This window comes from Dasypus novemcinctus, chromosome 16, assembly GCF_030445035.2.
Source record: "Dasypus novemcinctus isolate mDasNov1 chromosome 16, mDasNov1.1.hap2, whole genome shotgun sequence".
Lineage (NCBI taxonomy): Eukaryota > Metazoa > Chordata > Mammalia > Cingulata > Dasypodidae > Dasypus > Dasypus novemcinctus.
In genome coordinates this window covers 21,963,678-21,977,811 of record NC_080688.1, presented here as the reverse complement: position 1 = coordinate 21,977,811, position 14,134 = coordinate 21,963,678, and the positions used below count along the sequence as shown (strand labels likewise).

Genomic DNA, 14,134 nt, shown 5'->3' with positions numbered 1-14,134 from the left:
GCCTTTGCCTATGGTTATTTCATAATTGAGAAGAGCTGGGACATCACTGTCTCCTCTCCTGGTATTAGTAACCCTTTCTCTCATGAATTCAAGTGTAAACTAAATAAATGACTGCCTGATGGAATAAGGTTAAATGACCACTGGAGTTTTATTATCTCCAAAATCAAAAAGGGGGGTGGAGGGGGAGAAGTCTCCTGCCTTGACGGTCAGTGTTCCTAAGAGTGGCAATTCATGAGAGAAAGCAGTCTGTCTCCCTGAGGCTTCAAATAGCCTCAATAAATATATATAAAATTAATCTTGTTGCTTATCCAAAATTCTGCTAATTTCAAAGTAAAATATAAAGTTCTAAAACAAAATGGTGCTAAGGCATTGAGAACATTTTGGTTATTACAATCCATTAAGTAAGAAAGAAAATTCTGAGAGGTCCTGTTCTACGCCTTTTCCTGGTTTTTCTGCTGACGCTGCCCGGCTTTCGTCAGCCTCGAGTCTACCCGTCTCTTTGAGACCAAACACCATGCCTTCAATTAAGTTGCAGAGTTCTGATGGAGAAATATTTGAAGTTGATGTGGAAATTGCCAAACAATCTGTGACTATAAAGACCATGTTGGAAGATTTGGGAATGGATGATGAAGGAGATGATGATCCAGTTCCTCTACCAAATGTTAATGCAGCAATATTAAAAAAGGTCATTCAGTGGTGCACCCACCACAAAGATGACCCTCCTCCTCCTGAGGATGATGAGAACAAAGAAAAGCGAACAGATGATATCCCTGTTTGGGACCAAGAATTTCTGAAAGTTGACCAAGGAACACTTTTTGAACTTATTCTGGCTGCAAACTACTTAGACATCAAGGGTTTGCTTGATGTTACATGCAAGACTGTTGCCAATATGATCAAGGGGAAAACTCCTGAGGAGATTCGTAAGACCTTCAATATCAAAAATGACTTCACCGAAGAGGAGGAAGCCCAGGTACGCAAAGAGAACCAGTGGTGTGAAGAGAAGTGAAGCATTGTGCCTGACACTGTAACACTGTAAGGATTGTTCCAAATACTAGTTGCACTGCTCTGTTTATAACTGTTAATATTAGACAAACAGTAGACAAATGCAGCAGCAAATCAATTGTATTAGCAGAACATTGTCCTCATTGCATGTGTAGTTTGAGTACAGATTCCAAACCTATGGCCGAGTTTCTTCCAGTATGATCAAAAGTTTCTTTTTTCTTTGCTCTGAATAAAACTGAACTGTGGGATCTCTATAGAAAGTTGGATTTTGGGCTTTCCCTCTCTATGTAAAGCAGTTTCTGCCTAGTTTACTTCAGTTAACTTCAGTTTAGTGACCTTTTAAAAGTTGGCATTGTAAATAAAAACAACTTGGAAAAAGTTTTCTGAAATAGAAAAAAAAAAGAAAGAAAGAAAATTCTTGTGGTAAACTGCATGGTCATAGTGCAAATTAAGAAGAGTTTCAAAAGTCTTTGAAAAGTTTAAAGTAACTAAAGTCATGTTGTTGTGCCAAACTATTCATGTCTGCCTATTTGCTCAAATTGTTGAGGTTAAATATGCAGTTATATTTATAAATATTCTTAAAGCCCAAATTAAACTAAGCAGGATGGAAAAGTCATAGAAATCTGATTATGGAAACAATTGGAAAAGGGCCTCCTCTTTGCAAAAGCTTTTAAGGCAAGACTAGGTGTGGCAGATTAAACCTATCTGCTAGGCTAGGGAATTAAGAATCAGTTTGCCTGGTAATTTCCCAGTTTAAACCTTTGTCAGCCATAAAATGCAAAAAAAAAAAAAAACAAACAAAGATTAGGTTAATTTTCACATAAGAAACATGTTGATGTCACCTGGCGGCCTGCTGCCTCAGTCTCCCACTCTTGGGTTGGACAGCAGTGGAGGAGACCAGTTTAGGCCAGTCCTATGGGCAGTGGAAGGATGCCCAAGAAGGAGCTAACTAAGTTGGTGCCATTTCAGCACTAAATTCTATTCCTTATTTGACAAAAGGGGGGAGCAGGTAAAAACTAAAATGGTTGGAATGTGATAGAGGAAGCAGTTAAATCAAACTTTTGCGTGGGAAAGTTAAATCTCAGATAAGCTGTAACTTCTGAAGTATCCAATCTATGGAAAAACAGAGGAAGAGCTTGCATGCTAGGCTTAGGGGTATAAATTGTGTCATTTTTCTTTGTTCGGGGCACCAGCCATATCTGGCTCTGCGCCCCTTCTTGCAAGATTGAGAATAAATTATTTTCTTCTCCACAATCTGGTGAGCCTTATTTTCTTCCAGAAGATTTCTTTCCAACAAAATAAAGGTAATTAGTGGCTCTATTAACAAATTTCAGTAAGTAAAGTCCATAAAAACTATGGAGAGATCTTTCCTGGGTTATGATTTTTAAAAAATTAAGTAATTGTGTAATGTGTTTTAAAACCTGGTAGTCAGTATGCATGTGTTTTAAAACCTGGTAGTCAGTATGCTTTTAATTTAATAATTTTCATAACTTAAAGAAAAGAAGTTTTTAGCTTCCCGTAAGGGAAAAAGAGAACATTCCTTGCATAAACTATTATGGTTTCAATTTTATTTAACTTGAGTGTAATCTCCCATAGTTAATTTATAAACTAAATTAACATTATGTACGAAATCTTTAGAGTAATGAAAATTGTAAGTTCACATTGGTGAAATTAGGCTAAAGGAAAAAGATTGTAGATATGCTCTCTTAAATAAAGAGTAAATTTCTTTCATTGGTAATTGTAATTTAGTAAGTTTATTTAAACATGAGGTGGCTAGTCAATGTGGTTATAGTCAATTATAAAGAGTTTGTAAAACATCCTCCAACTGAAAATGTTTAAATATTTCTAGTTGTAGAAGTCATTGTTAACTAAAGAAACTTAGATTGGTATTGGTAGCAGAAATAACTTCATGATAATAAACCTGTCTGAAGGCCACTGCAAAATACACATTTAAGTAAATGGTAATAAAAAGTTGTCTTGATTCTATTGGAAATATTCTGTTTTCATTCTAACAATGAAAAATAATATTTTTCCTCTATTACTAAAGTAAAGTACCTACTGTTATCTTCATAGTAAAATTGTGTAAGTAAATAGTCATTTGATATATGTATTGCGTTAAGTTGTTTAAAATATATATAAAACAAGGAATAAACTTTAACATTGTCAAACTCTTGTGCATTCGAACCAGGCCTTGTATACATTACAGGTGGCCTCTCCATGTGAGTTATTGGCTAGGCTGGTCACTGACCCCTCAATTAAAAATATGTGCTATATCAGTCTCTGGTTCTGCTCCTGAAGTTGATGGAAACTATATTGCAGTTTCAAGCTCCTGCAGCAGCCAATAATGACTCGGTACAGCCAAGTGTACAATGGATATCGCCTCCAGACTGGCACTGTTCCATGGTGCCAGAGAGCACTATGCACCAGGCTAGTAGAATACTGGAAAATCTCTAAGATGAAGGATGCTGCAACTTGCTCACTGCGTTGAAGAACATGCTAAGTGGAGCCATGATACCAGGATACTGTAAGTAAAACTTAAACACAATTGGCATTATGGCCTGCTCTCATGGAGAGATAACATGTAAAGTATTACAAACCTTTAAACTCAAAACTAATAATTGCAACTCTGAATCCTTATGCATTAAGTAATACATTAGTTAATATTAAGTGCTGTACTTTTATCCTGTACTAAATATATGCCTAATAATTGTAATGTTATCTTTTCTATTTTGGATCAAGTGCAGAAGTATATTAGACATGTTAAATTCCTGGTAAAATCATTTTCTAAACAGTTAATAACATGTCTATAGAATAAGGTGGCATTAAGATATATGTAGGGGATTTGAATCTCTGGACTGATAATATGACACCCAGGCACAGAGCCTCAACAGACTTCAGCTCCTACACTTTGACTTATTGGACTTACTCCACTCAGCTAACATGGAGTTGAAGAAGGTCAACCACCACAACATGGAGCCTAGAGTGTCTACAACTAGAAGCGGGAAGAGTGCATCCAGTACCCATGTGGAATCTAAGCCCTCACTTGACATAGGTGTGCAATGGACACAACCAATCCAATGTCCACAGAGAAAATGTGGAATGGGTGTGGGAACGGTAGCCATGGGGGCTGCTGGGTGTGGGGAACGGGAGGAAGAGATGAGATGTGGAGGCGTTTTCGGGACGTGGAGTTGTCCTGGATAGTGCTTCACGGACAATTACGGGACACTGTAGATCCCCCAGGGCCCACTGGATGGAACGTGAGAGGGTCTGGGCTATGATGTGGACCATTGACTATGGGGTGCAGTGATGCTCAGAGATGAACTTACCAGGTGCAATGGATGTATCACGATGATGGGAGAGAGTGTTGCTGTGGGGGGAGTGGGGGGCGGGGGCGGTGGGGTTGAATGGGACCTCATATATTTTTTTTAATGTAATTTAAAAAATTATAATAATAAATAAATATTTTAAAAAAAATAGAATAAGGTGGCAGTCTCAGCCAGTCTCAGTCAACTTCTATATTCTGCTGTACTCTGCTGTGTAGCAAAAGTGAGGCTTGCTTGCTGATGGTGAGTCACCTATTGAACAAGTCAAAATTGCTAGAAATTGTACAATGAAAACCAAGGTGTAAAAATCTTTATTCTGTAGTTCTGATCACTCCCACAGGTGAAAACTAAGAGTATTTCCAAATTAGTGTTCTAATCCTGAGTGAAGCCAGTTGCCCAAGGAGTGCCAGTTCACCAGGAGCATCTGACAGAGCGAATGAGTGTCAATCATTGAACAGCTTGGAATGTGTCTTCAGACAAAGCTAAGTGTCTGTTGCAATTTCTCTCTAAAGATGGATAACTTAAAAAAGAATATATATGCTGTTCCCACCAGCTTTTAAGGAGTGCCATCTTTATAGGCACCTAACCTTGTCTACCTCTGTAATCCAATGTGTCCTCTTTTAAAAACGGGTATTCCAAATTTTTAATTAAGTTTGTTTCTTTCAGAGTGAACATCTTATTAACCATATGAAAACTTCATCCAACTTCGTACAGAATGCCAGATCCATCTTCCTCCAGTTAGAATAAATTAAGAGTTTTACACCTTATTAGGCAATGACTACAGCCCATGGCCAGCAGGAAGCAGTTACAGAAAAGAGATCGTCTCCCTTCAGCACCCTTTTAAATTAAAGGTGTAAACTCTTTAAGAGTAAAATAAAAGTAATAGATGGATCTGGAACCTGACTGGAAATCCACGTGAGTGCCAGTGGCAGCAGAATAACTGCAGGAGGCCCCTGCCCAAGATTCTGCTGTCCAGAATGAAAAGCTCTAAACTTCTAAAAACAGTCCTGGATGCTGTACTAAAGACTGATAAATAATCAATCAAAACAACAAACAGCCATCCACCTCATAGCTCCAACAATAATTATGCCAAAGCTTAGCAAGTTAAACTTTGGCAGAAAGGGGGGAATGATGTGGGCTATGGGTGGAAGGCTCTTTGTCTCTTCAGAAATAACTAAGCTGTTTGACTTGTGAGTGTGGAAAGATAAGAGGCTGCAGTCCTGCCATTAGGGAAAATGGCAACAGGCTCCAGTCCCAGGAAATGTTTAACAATGCAAGGGCTGTAAACTTTAAGTATTTAGGGGAAATGCAAAAACCAAGGCTTATCTAGAATGTCTGGAGTCCATGCTAAAAGCTTACTTACCTAAGATGTGGAAGAGATATATGCTAATTGAAGCCTATTGAGAACTGAAACAAAGGGACCATTTGGCCTTTCCTCTCTGTAAAAAAAGACGTTTGAAAATCTTGTTCAGGGCTCGGGATTCAAACTAAAAGCTCCCGAGTCCGGCCGGCCGTCAATAAACCATTTTTCCTTCTCAAAATCATTCCTGAGTCCTGGCCTCTCTATACTCAAATAATTGAACTTCTCTTAAATTCCACAACAGTCTCTCTGTTAATCAGGCTCCTTTCCTACTCTCCCTGTAATGCAGTCAAGGTAATGAGAGCAGTGGAGCAGCTGGATTCTTATCCCAGACTGGCAACAACCAAGACTTAAAACATATCTGGCTCTGTTTCTAAGGGGAAAGATCTGAGACCAAAATCTTCTTCCAGAGACTGTTCTTACTCCAGAATTCCCATCCTCACAAGTTCCCAATAAGGGTTGTCTTAGAAAAGATAACCAACAAACCCAGACTTGAAGCAGTTAATGTTCCTTGCTTATTTTTTTATAAAAACCAACTAATTTCCTAGGGGAAGAGCAGGCCCATACTTGGGGTCCTCACCAGTGGTGGCAGGGCCAGCACACCTGGCTGCTACTCTCCTTTACCTTTCACTTCCTCCTCTCATCCTCATCAAGGTATTTCACCTTCTTTGAATTTTTCTTCCTTTTATTTTCTTTGGGCCTCTCTTGCTCATGGTCTGGTCTGTCATGGTAGTACGTGGAGTCATGGCCGGAGACTGAGATTTCAGTAACTTCACTTCTCCAACTTCCAGGGCTTCTCCAGGGGCACCTCTGTATAGTCTGTATCAAATTCCCAAACAGACAGAGGAAGTCACTGCTCTACTCTCAGGACAGAGCCAGGGGAGATGGAACTGACACCCATAGGCCTAACACCCAGGTCACAGACCACCACGAGCCCCCCACTTGTGGAGTTCCCCAGGCTTCCTTATCCCTCCCATGTCTCACACCTGGACCCCCTCTGCCCCAGACCCCAGGCCAACACCTACCTGCCAAGGCCTGAGGAACCCAGACAATGTGGGGCCCCCAGCACATGAGGCATGAGGTGGCAGAGGTACCTGGGCTGAACTTGGCCCATGCTAAACCCGACCTGAACCCCAACCCCCAGATTGCTCCAGGACTCAGGAGCAAAGTTTACAAAGGGGTCTGAAGCCTCCCTGGGTCGTGTGAGTACCAACACCTGTGTGGGCCTCTTGCTTTGGACACAGAGGGGAGCAGCCTGTCATAGGAGAACCAGAAAGGCTGCAACCAGGATGGGGGCTGGACCCCAGGTGAAGGCAAATGACAGGGGCAGGAGAATCTGGATAGAGAGGCCAGGGCAGGCCTGGTCTTTTCCAGGCCCTCAGTCTCAGGCCCAGGCCAGAGGTTTGAGCCTCTGGCTGCAAAGATGGTAGAACAAGTGGGCTCAGGCCCAGGTGGGGAGTGGGGCCAATAAAAGAGAACCCAGAGGCTCCTTTGTCCCATCAAGGACATGGTGAGTGCAGGGGAATGGGGCAGCTTACTCCCATGTTGGGCCGGTCAGGAGTCAGTTCTCTCCTGGGCATCATGCCTAGTGCCCCTGCTTAACCAGGCCTGGGGAGTCTGCCCCTTGCCTGCCTCACCACTGGAGGTCAAAGCTTCCTGACCCACCCAAAAGAACAGTTGATGTGGGCTATGGGTGGAAGGCTCTGTGTCTCTTCAGAGATAACTAAGTTGTTTGACTTGTGGGTGTGGAAAGGTAAGAGGCTGCAGTCCTGCCCTTAGGGACAGTGACAGCGGGCTCCAGTCCCAGGAAATGTTTAACAAGGCAAGGGCTATAAACTTTAAGTATTTAGGGGAAATGCAAAAACCAAGGCTTATCTAGAATGTCTGGAGTCCATGCTAAAAGCTTACTTAAGATGTGGAAGAGATATATGCTAATTGAAGCCTATTGAAAACTGAAACCAAGGGACCATTTGGCCTTTCCTCTCTGTATAAAAGACTTTTGAAAATCTTGTTCGGGGCTCGGGATTCAAACTGAAAGCTCCCGAGTCCGGCCGGCCGTCAATAAACCATTTTTCCTTCTCAAAATCATTCCTGAGTCCTGGCCTCTCTATACACAAATAATTGAACTTCTCTTAAATTCCACAACACAGTGATCTCCCCAGGCTCAAGTTCTTCATTCTCCTGGCCCCTAATCACTTGTGCAAAAAGCCCCAGGCCTGAAGGTCTCTACAGGTTTCTCCTCTCTTTTTTCAGGACACCTGCTGATCCCTCCTGGTCCCCAGTGCTCTGTGATGGAGAGGGGTGTGGGGGCATGTTCAGAGGCTGGGGCGTGGCTTTCAGCCTTCAGCCTCAGCAAAAGGTCATGGAGGTAGCTGGAAATACTGCCCACTTGGACTGGTTATTGTGGTTGAGGGTTCAAGGGGTGGCAGCTCCTGAGAGAAAATAAGTCAAACAAATCCAGTTTCATCTTCTAGGCCCCCTTCTCACAGGAGGATTCCTGGGACTGCTGAGAGGCACAGCCCCGAGGAGAAAGGGTGGGCCTTTAGGATGCTTCAGCCTCCCTGCTGTGGTCCAGTGGAGCTGACCCATGACCCCACACACACTTTCAACCCCCACACACACCTCCAGGCTTTGTTCTAACCCTGGGGGAGCATCTCATGTGTAGGCAGGACTCCCAGTGTGTGAGCACACACTCAGATAAATCTTGCACTCCAGCAGGGTGAAGGAGCCCTGCAAGACTGCCAGGAATTTGGGGGCTGAAACAGAAGAAGGGTGATGTGTGCTGAATGGCAATAAAACACCAGGCCATATGGGCCACTGGGTCCCTTGGGGCCCCTCAGACCCCACAAATGCTCATGAGGTCCCAGGTCCACCTGCACTCCTAACACCCCACACCCGTTTCCACGTGGTCCTAGACCCACCCACCTTCTCTTCAGAGCTTTGCTTTCTGTTTCCACACAAATTATTCCAAAATATTTTTATTCTGTCAAATTGTTGGTTCTTTGAATAGTTTGCCACTCTGAACACCAGGAACTGTGAAAATAGGGCATCAGGGAGACAAAGAGGAGAAGTAGTCAGAGAAGTTTGATCCTTGAGTACAAACCAAGTTCTCTCCTCTGTCATGTCTTCTTCTGTGTATCTACTTCTGTCTTCTGCCTGAGCGAATGCCGTATATATAGCCCACAAAAGGGAGGTGGGGACTCAAACCGAGAACTCCTAATGGCATGATCCAATCAAAACTCTAATCTTGACATAATTTAATTAAAGGCATCTCAGCTGAATCTAATATACTCAAAGGGTATCTCATGCAGGGGAAAAGACCAGGTAAAAAACATAATCCGTATCTCTTTGTGAAATTCATAAATATTATCAAATTGCCACCGTATCCTATACTTATTCATGTCCTTGGTTTTGAAGAGAGTATGTTGAATGTTTTAGGGTATTTCCTCTGTGTGTTTGTGTTTTAAATAAAATATTTTTTACCTGATTATGATGTGGGCTATGGGTGGGAGGCTCTTTGTCTCTTAAGAGATAGCCTTAACCTAAGCTGTCTGCCCTTATGGGTGTGGGATGGTGAGAGGCTGCAGTCCTGCCCTTGGTAACCATGGCAATGACTCCAGTCCCAGGAAACAGTTTATCAATGCAAACTCTATAAACTTTAAATATTCAGGAAAAATGCAAACCAAATGGGCTAAAACCTTATCTAGAACTGATGTGGGCTATGGGTGGAAGGCTCTTTGTCTCTTCAGAAATAACTAAGCTGTTTGACTTGTGTCTCTTCAGAAATAACTAAGTTGTTTGACTTGTGGGTGTGAAACGGTAAGAGGCTGCAGTCCTGCTCTTAGGGACCAGCAGGCTCCAGTCCCAGGAAATGTTTAACAAAGCAAGGGCTATAAACTTTAAGTATTTAGGGGAAATGCAAAAACCAAGGCTTATCTAAAATGTCTGGAGTCCTTGCTAAAAGCTTACCTAAGATGTGAAAGAGATATATGCTAATTGAAGCCTACTGAGAACTGAAACAAAGGGACCATTTGGCCTTTCCTCTCTGTATAAAAGACATTTGAAAATCTTGTTCCGGGCTCGGGATTCAAACAGAAAGCTCCCGAGTCCGGCCGGCCGTCAATAAACCATTTTTCCTTCTCAAAATCATTCCTGAGTCCTGGCCTCTCTATTCTCAAATAATTGAACTTCTCTTAAATTCCACAACAGAACGTATGAAGTCCATGCTAAAAGCTTACCTAGGATGTGGAATATATATGCTATTTCAAGCCTATTGAGAACTGAAACAAAAGGACCATTTAACCCTTCCTCTCTGTATAAAAGGAACTTAAAATTCTTGTTCAGGGCTCGGGTTTGAAACAGAAAGCTCCCGAGTCCGGCTGGCTGTCAATAAACCATTTTTCCTTCTCAAAATCATTCCTGGGTCCTGGCTTTCTATACACAAACAATTGAACCTCTCACAACTGCTACAACAACTAAGGTGGTAATATTTTTTTCCTAATTAACTAAGAGGTTTTTTAAACATAAATAGATGGCAAACATTATCAAAATGTTTTCTTGAATCTACTGAGATAGATATATCGGTATATTTCCTTCTTTAATCATTTAGTAGTACTGATGACGTTTATGCATTTTTCTACTATTAAATTATCCTTGCAGATCTGAGATTAAAAAAATGTTTAGGGGTATTCAATTTCTTCATACATTGATGGATGAAGCTTTTTGTTGCTTTTGAAAGTTTGTTTTAGATTTGTAAGATTTTTGTTACATTTATGAGTATTTGTCATTTGTAGTATTTTTGCCTCTATATTCACAAATTAAATGGACCTGTCGCTTTCCTTTTTACAAATGACTTTGGTGAATCATAGAATGAGTTGGACATATTTCCATTCTTTATATAATTTGTAAGAGTTTGTATAAATTTGAATAATATTTAACTTGAAATGTTTGTAAAATTCACCTGCCATTTTCACTGTACGACAAAAAATATAAATCTCTTAGTCATAGGAATTAAATTGGGGAAGCAGCAAGATGGCATCAGTTTAAGTGTATGTTCACCATCTCTCTCACACACACAAAAAAAGGGCTGAGGAGGGCAAGATCCTGCCCAAGTGAGCTGTTTTGGGAACCCACAGAGCAGGAAGGTTTAGGGCATAGATCTGGAAAGACCTGGATAAACAGTCAAATTGCTCAAAGTAAAACCCTGAGTTTTTCGCTCCTGAGGCTGGAAACTGCTTGATAGCTAAGCCCCATCCTCAAGGCAAAGCTACTGCAAGCCCCTAGCCCAGACTTTAGTAGGCAACCCAGCAGGAGGCAGCATTCTCCAAGAGTGGGAGGGTTCTGGTAAAGGGTGGAGAGGAGTTTCCTTCATGTGGGCTTGGTTGCCTGGGCCCCCTTTGAACTTTGAGGAGCATACCAACTGGCTTCAGACTGCCTGAGGAAGAGGGAGAGGTAATTCTGCTGAGGCAGCCCAATTACCTAATTGCCCTGGGATAGAAAAGTTGGCCTGGAATAGGGCAGAGTCAGGCAATTAACTAGGCCCATGCTGAGAACTATCAAAATTTCAACTGCCCTAAGGCAGAGAGGCAGTAGGAAGCACTTAATAAGATTCCAAGAGACTATTTAGGATCCTCTGGGAGGAGAGGGTGGTCTGTAGAAAGGTTGAGGGTCATTTTCTGGGGTGAATTCAGCCAGCAGGGTGCCATTTGAATTTCAAAAGTAAACTCCACTGACCTAGTGAGGTGAAGGCAGATCCCTCATACAGGCTATTGCATCTGCTTCCCTGGGAGAAGAAGCAATAAGAATAGAAAGGGAGCAGGGACAGACTCCTAATCAGCAGGAATCTATCCAAAAGCAAAAATCAAACCTGCCCAAGTGGAAATGACTGGATAGGTTTCTGAAGATCTAACTGACCCAAGAAGAAAGTTTAGTTCAGTAGAGGAGTTTCTGCCTTGAATATATGTGGTCCCTACTTTGATTCCTGGCTCATCTTAGAGTATTGATCCACCGGGACATCAAACATCCAGCTGATACTTTGAGACAGGGAAAACATAGACATTATTTTTGTATTAACTTCTTTTGGGTCTTTCATTCTTCAAAAAAAAAGAGATAACTTTATTTTTAAAAATTTAACTTAGTTTACTCAGTAAAACCCACTTCAAAACCTGCAGAGGGAAGGCTGCAGGGTAATTAATTGATGAACACCTGCAGTCTGAGAAGCTCCACTGGGCCTAATAGAGAAGGCTGTTCTTCCATAGGTTTTGTCTGACTGCATGCTTGTATGTTTGTTTTTTGGCTTTCTTGTTTTTCTTTCCTCTTCCTTTCCCCCATCCTTTTTTTTTTGGTTTTTAATTAAGTGTCACAGGCTTCTTTCTTGTTTGCTGTGTTTCCTCTTCCTTGATATCCTCTTTTCTGTGTATACCAATTTTGTCAGGTAATGCTACCTCTTTTCCTTCCTTCATCTTTCTAGCTTCCACTTTCTGGTATTGTTCTAACATTCACCTCTCTTTGTTTAGTCCTCAATCTTCTGGTTTTTGTTTCTATCCTGTCTATTCTGTTTTCTTGCTTTTATTAACTTTTTCATTCTTGTCCTTTCTTTTCTCTTTCCCTTTCTCATCATTCTGCCTTTCAATTCATTTGATTTATTTTTCACTATTCAGCTCCCATTTCATCGTAGGTTTTCCACTTTTTTATGCCTGATGTACATTGCTTACATGAGTTAATATTCACTTCCTAGGTCTTATACAGTTCCTCTTCTAACTTTTATTATGATTATTACTATTACCCCTTCACTTTTCTTACCTCTTTCACTTTCTCTGTCCCTAATCTTGTTCCTTCAAGGGACTGTATAAAACAGCAAGTGAATAAAACAAGAAGAACAAAGTGTCAAAGAGAAAACACACACAAAAACAGCAGCTGCATAAAACCTTAGAGTAGAGAAAGACACTAATCAAATGAATAAACTCATCAAGATAAAACGATGACCAGACGGCAACAAAAAATAGCAAACCATACCAAGTAAAAGGAAGACATTCCCCAGTTCAATGAACAAACTAAAAACCTGGAAAAGATGCAGAACATCTAACAACTAATCAAAGCTGCCCAAACAAATATCATGGACCAACTTAAGTGAAGAAAGAGATTAAGAATATTTAAGACACTGGGAGAATATATTAAAGAAATTGTAAATGTAAATAAAAAGATAATGGTTATGAATGGCAAAATCCAAGAAATTAAAAACACAGTGGAAGCACATAACAGTAGATCTGAACAGGCAGAGGAAATTATCGTTGATGTGGAAGACAGTACATCTGATATCAAACAGATAGTAAAAGAGATAGATTTTAAAAATAGGAAAATCCCCAGCAGATATTTAGGAATTTCAGTGCCAACACAAAATGAACAAGTGTGTGCATTATAGGCATTCAAGAAGGTGAACAGAAGGGAAAGGGGACTGAAGGAGTGTTGGAGGAAGTAATGGCTGAGAACTTTCCAACCCTATTGAGGGAGATAGATGTACATGTCCAGGAAGTAAACTGCACCCCAAACAGTATAAATCCCAACAGACCTCCTCCAAGACATATGCTTGTCAAACTTTCCAAGTTCAAGACAAAGAGAAAATACTGTAGGCAGCAAAGGAATAGAGAACCATCACATAGGAGGGAAGCTCAATAAGATTAAAGACTGATTTCTCATCTGAAATCATGGAGGCGAGAAGGTAGTGGTATGCCATAGGTAAGGTATTAAAAGGAAAAAACTTCCAGCCAAGAAATCTCTATCCAGCAAAGCTTGCATTCAAAAATGATGAGGAGTTCAAAACAGTCACATATGAACAGAATTTATGAGAGTATGCCTATAAGAATCCTATACTTCAAGAAATACTAAAGGGAGTTCTACAGGTTGAAAATAAAAAACAGGAGAGAGAGAGTTGGAGGATAGTGTAAGAATAACTAAAAAGACAAAAAGATAAATAAAAACAACATATGACATAATAAAAGCCAAAGAAAATATGGCTAATGTAATTACTTCAGAGTAATGACATTGAACGTTTTTATTGTCTTTTCTTAGAGATACATAGATCACACAAAATGTTACATTAATAAATATAAGAGGTCCCCATATACCCCACTCTCCACCCTCACTGCCATTCCTCCCACATCAACAACCTCTTTCATCTGTGTGGCATATTCATTGCATTTAATGAACACATTTTGGAGTACTGCTACACCACATGGATTATGGTTTACATTTTTGTTTACGCTCTCCCGTGATTCATTCAGTGGGTGATGGCAGGTAAACAATGGCCTACATCTGTCCCTGCAATATCATTCAGGACATCTCCAAGTCCCCAAAATGCCCCTATATCACACCTCTTCTTCCCTCTCCCTGCTTTCAGCAAGTCCCATGGCCTCGGTCTCCAAATCGATACAATTTCTTCCTTTGCTAGAAT

General features: G+C 40.9%; 1 protein-coding gene across 1 annotated transcript; it reads left to right on the top strand.

Moving 5' to 3' along the window:
• Window positions 1-430: 430 nt before the first annotated feature.
• LOC101437683 (S-phase kinase-associated protein 1) lies at window positions 431-1,382 on the top strand. The gene has a single exon (XM_012530939.4). It carries the CDS (start codon window positions 515-517, stop codon window positions 1,004-1,006), a length of 492 nt encoding a protein of 163 aa, XP_012386393.1. The 5' UTR covers window positions 431-514; the 3' UTR covers window positions 1,007-1,382.
• Window positions 1,383-14,134: the final 12,752 nt, after the last annotated feature.

What these genes read in the sequence shown, in the direction of transcription:
- LOC101437683 (XM_012530939.4), top strand. Translation starts at nt 515, where the DNA reads ATGCCTTCAATTAAGTTGCAGAGTTCTGATGGAGAAATATTTGAAGTT.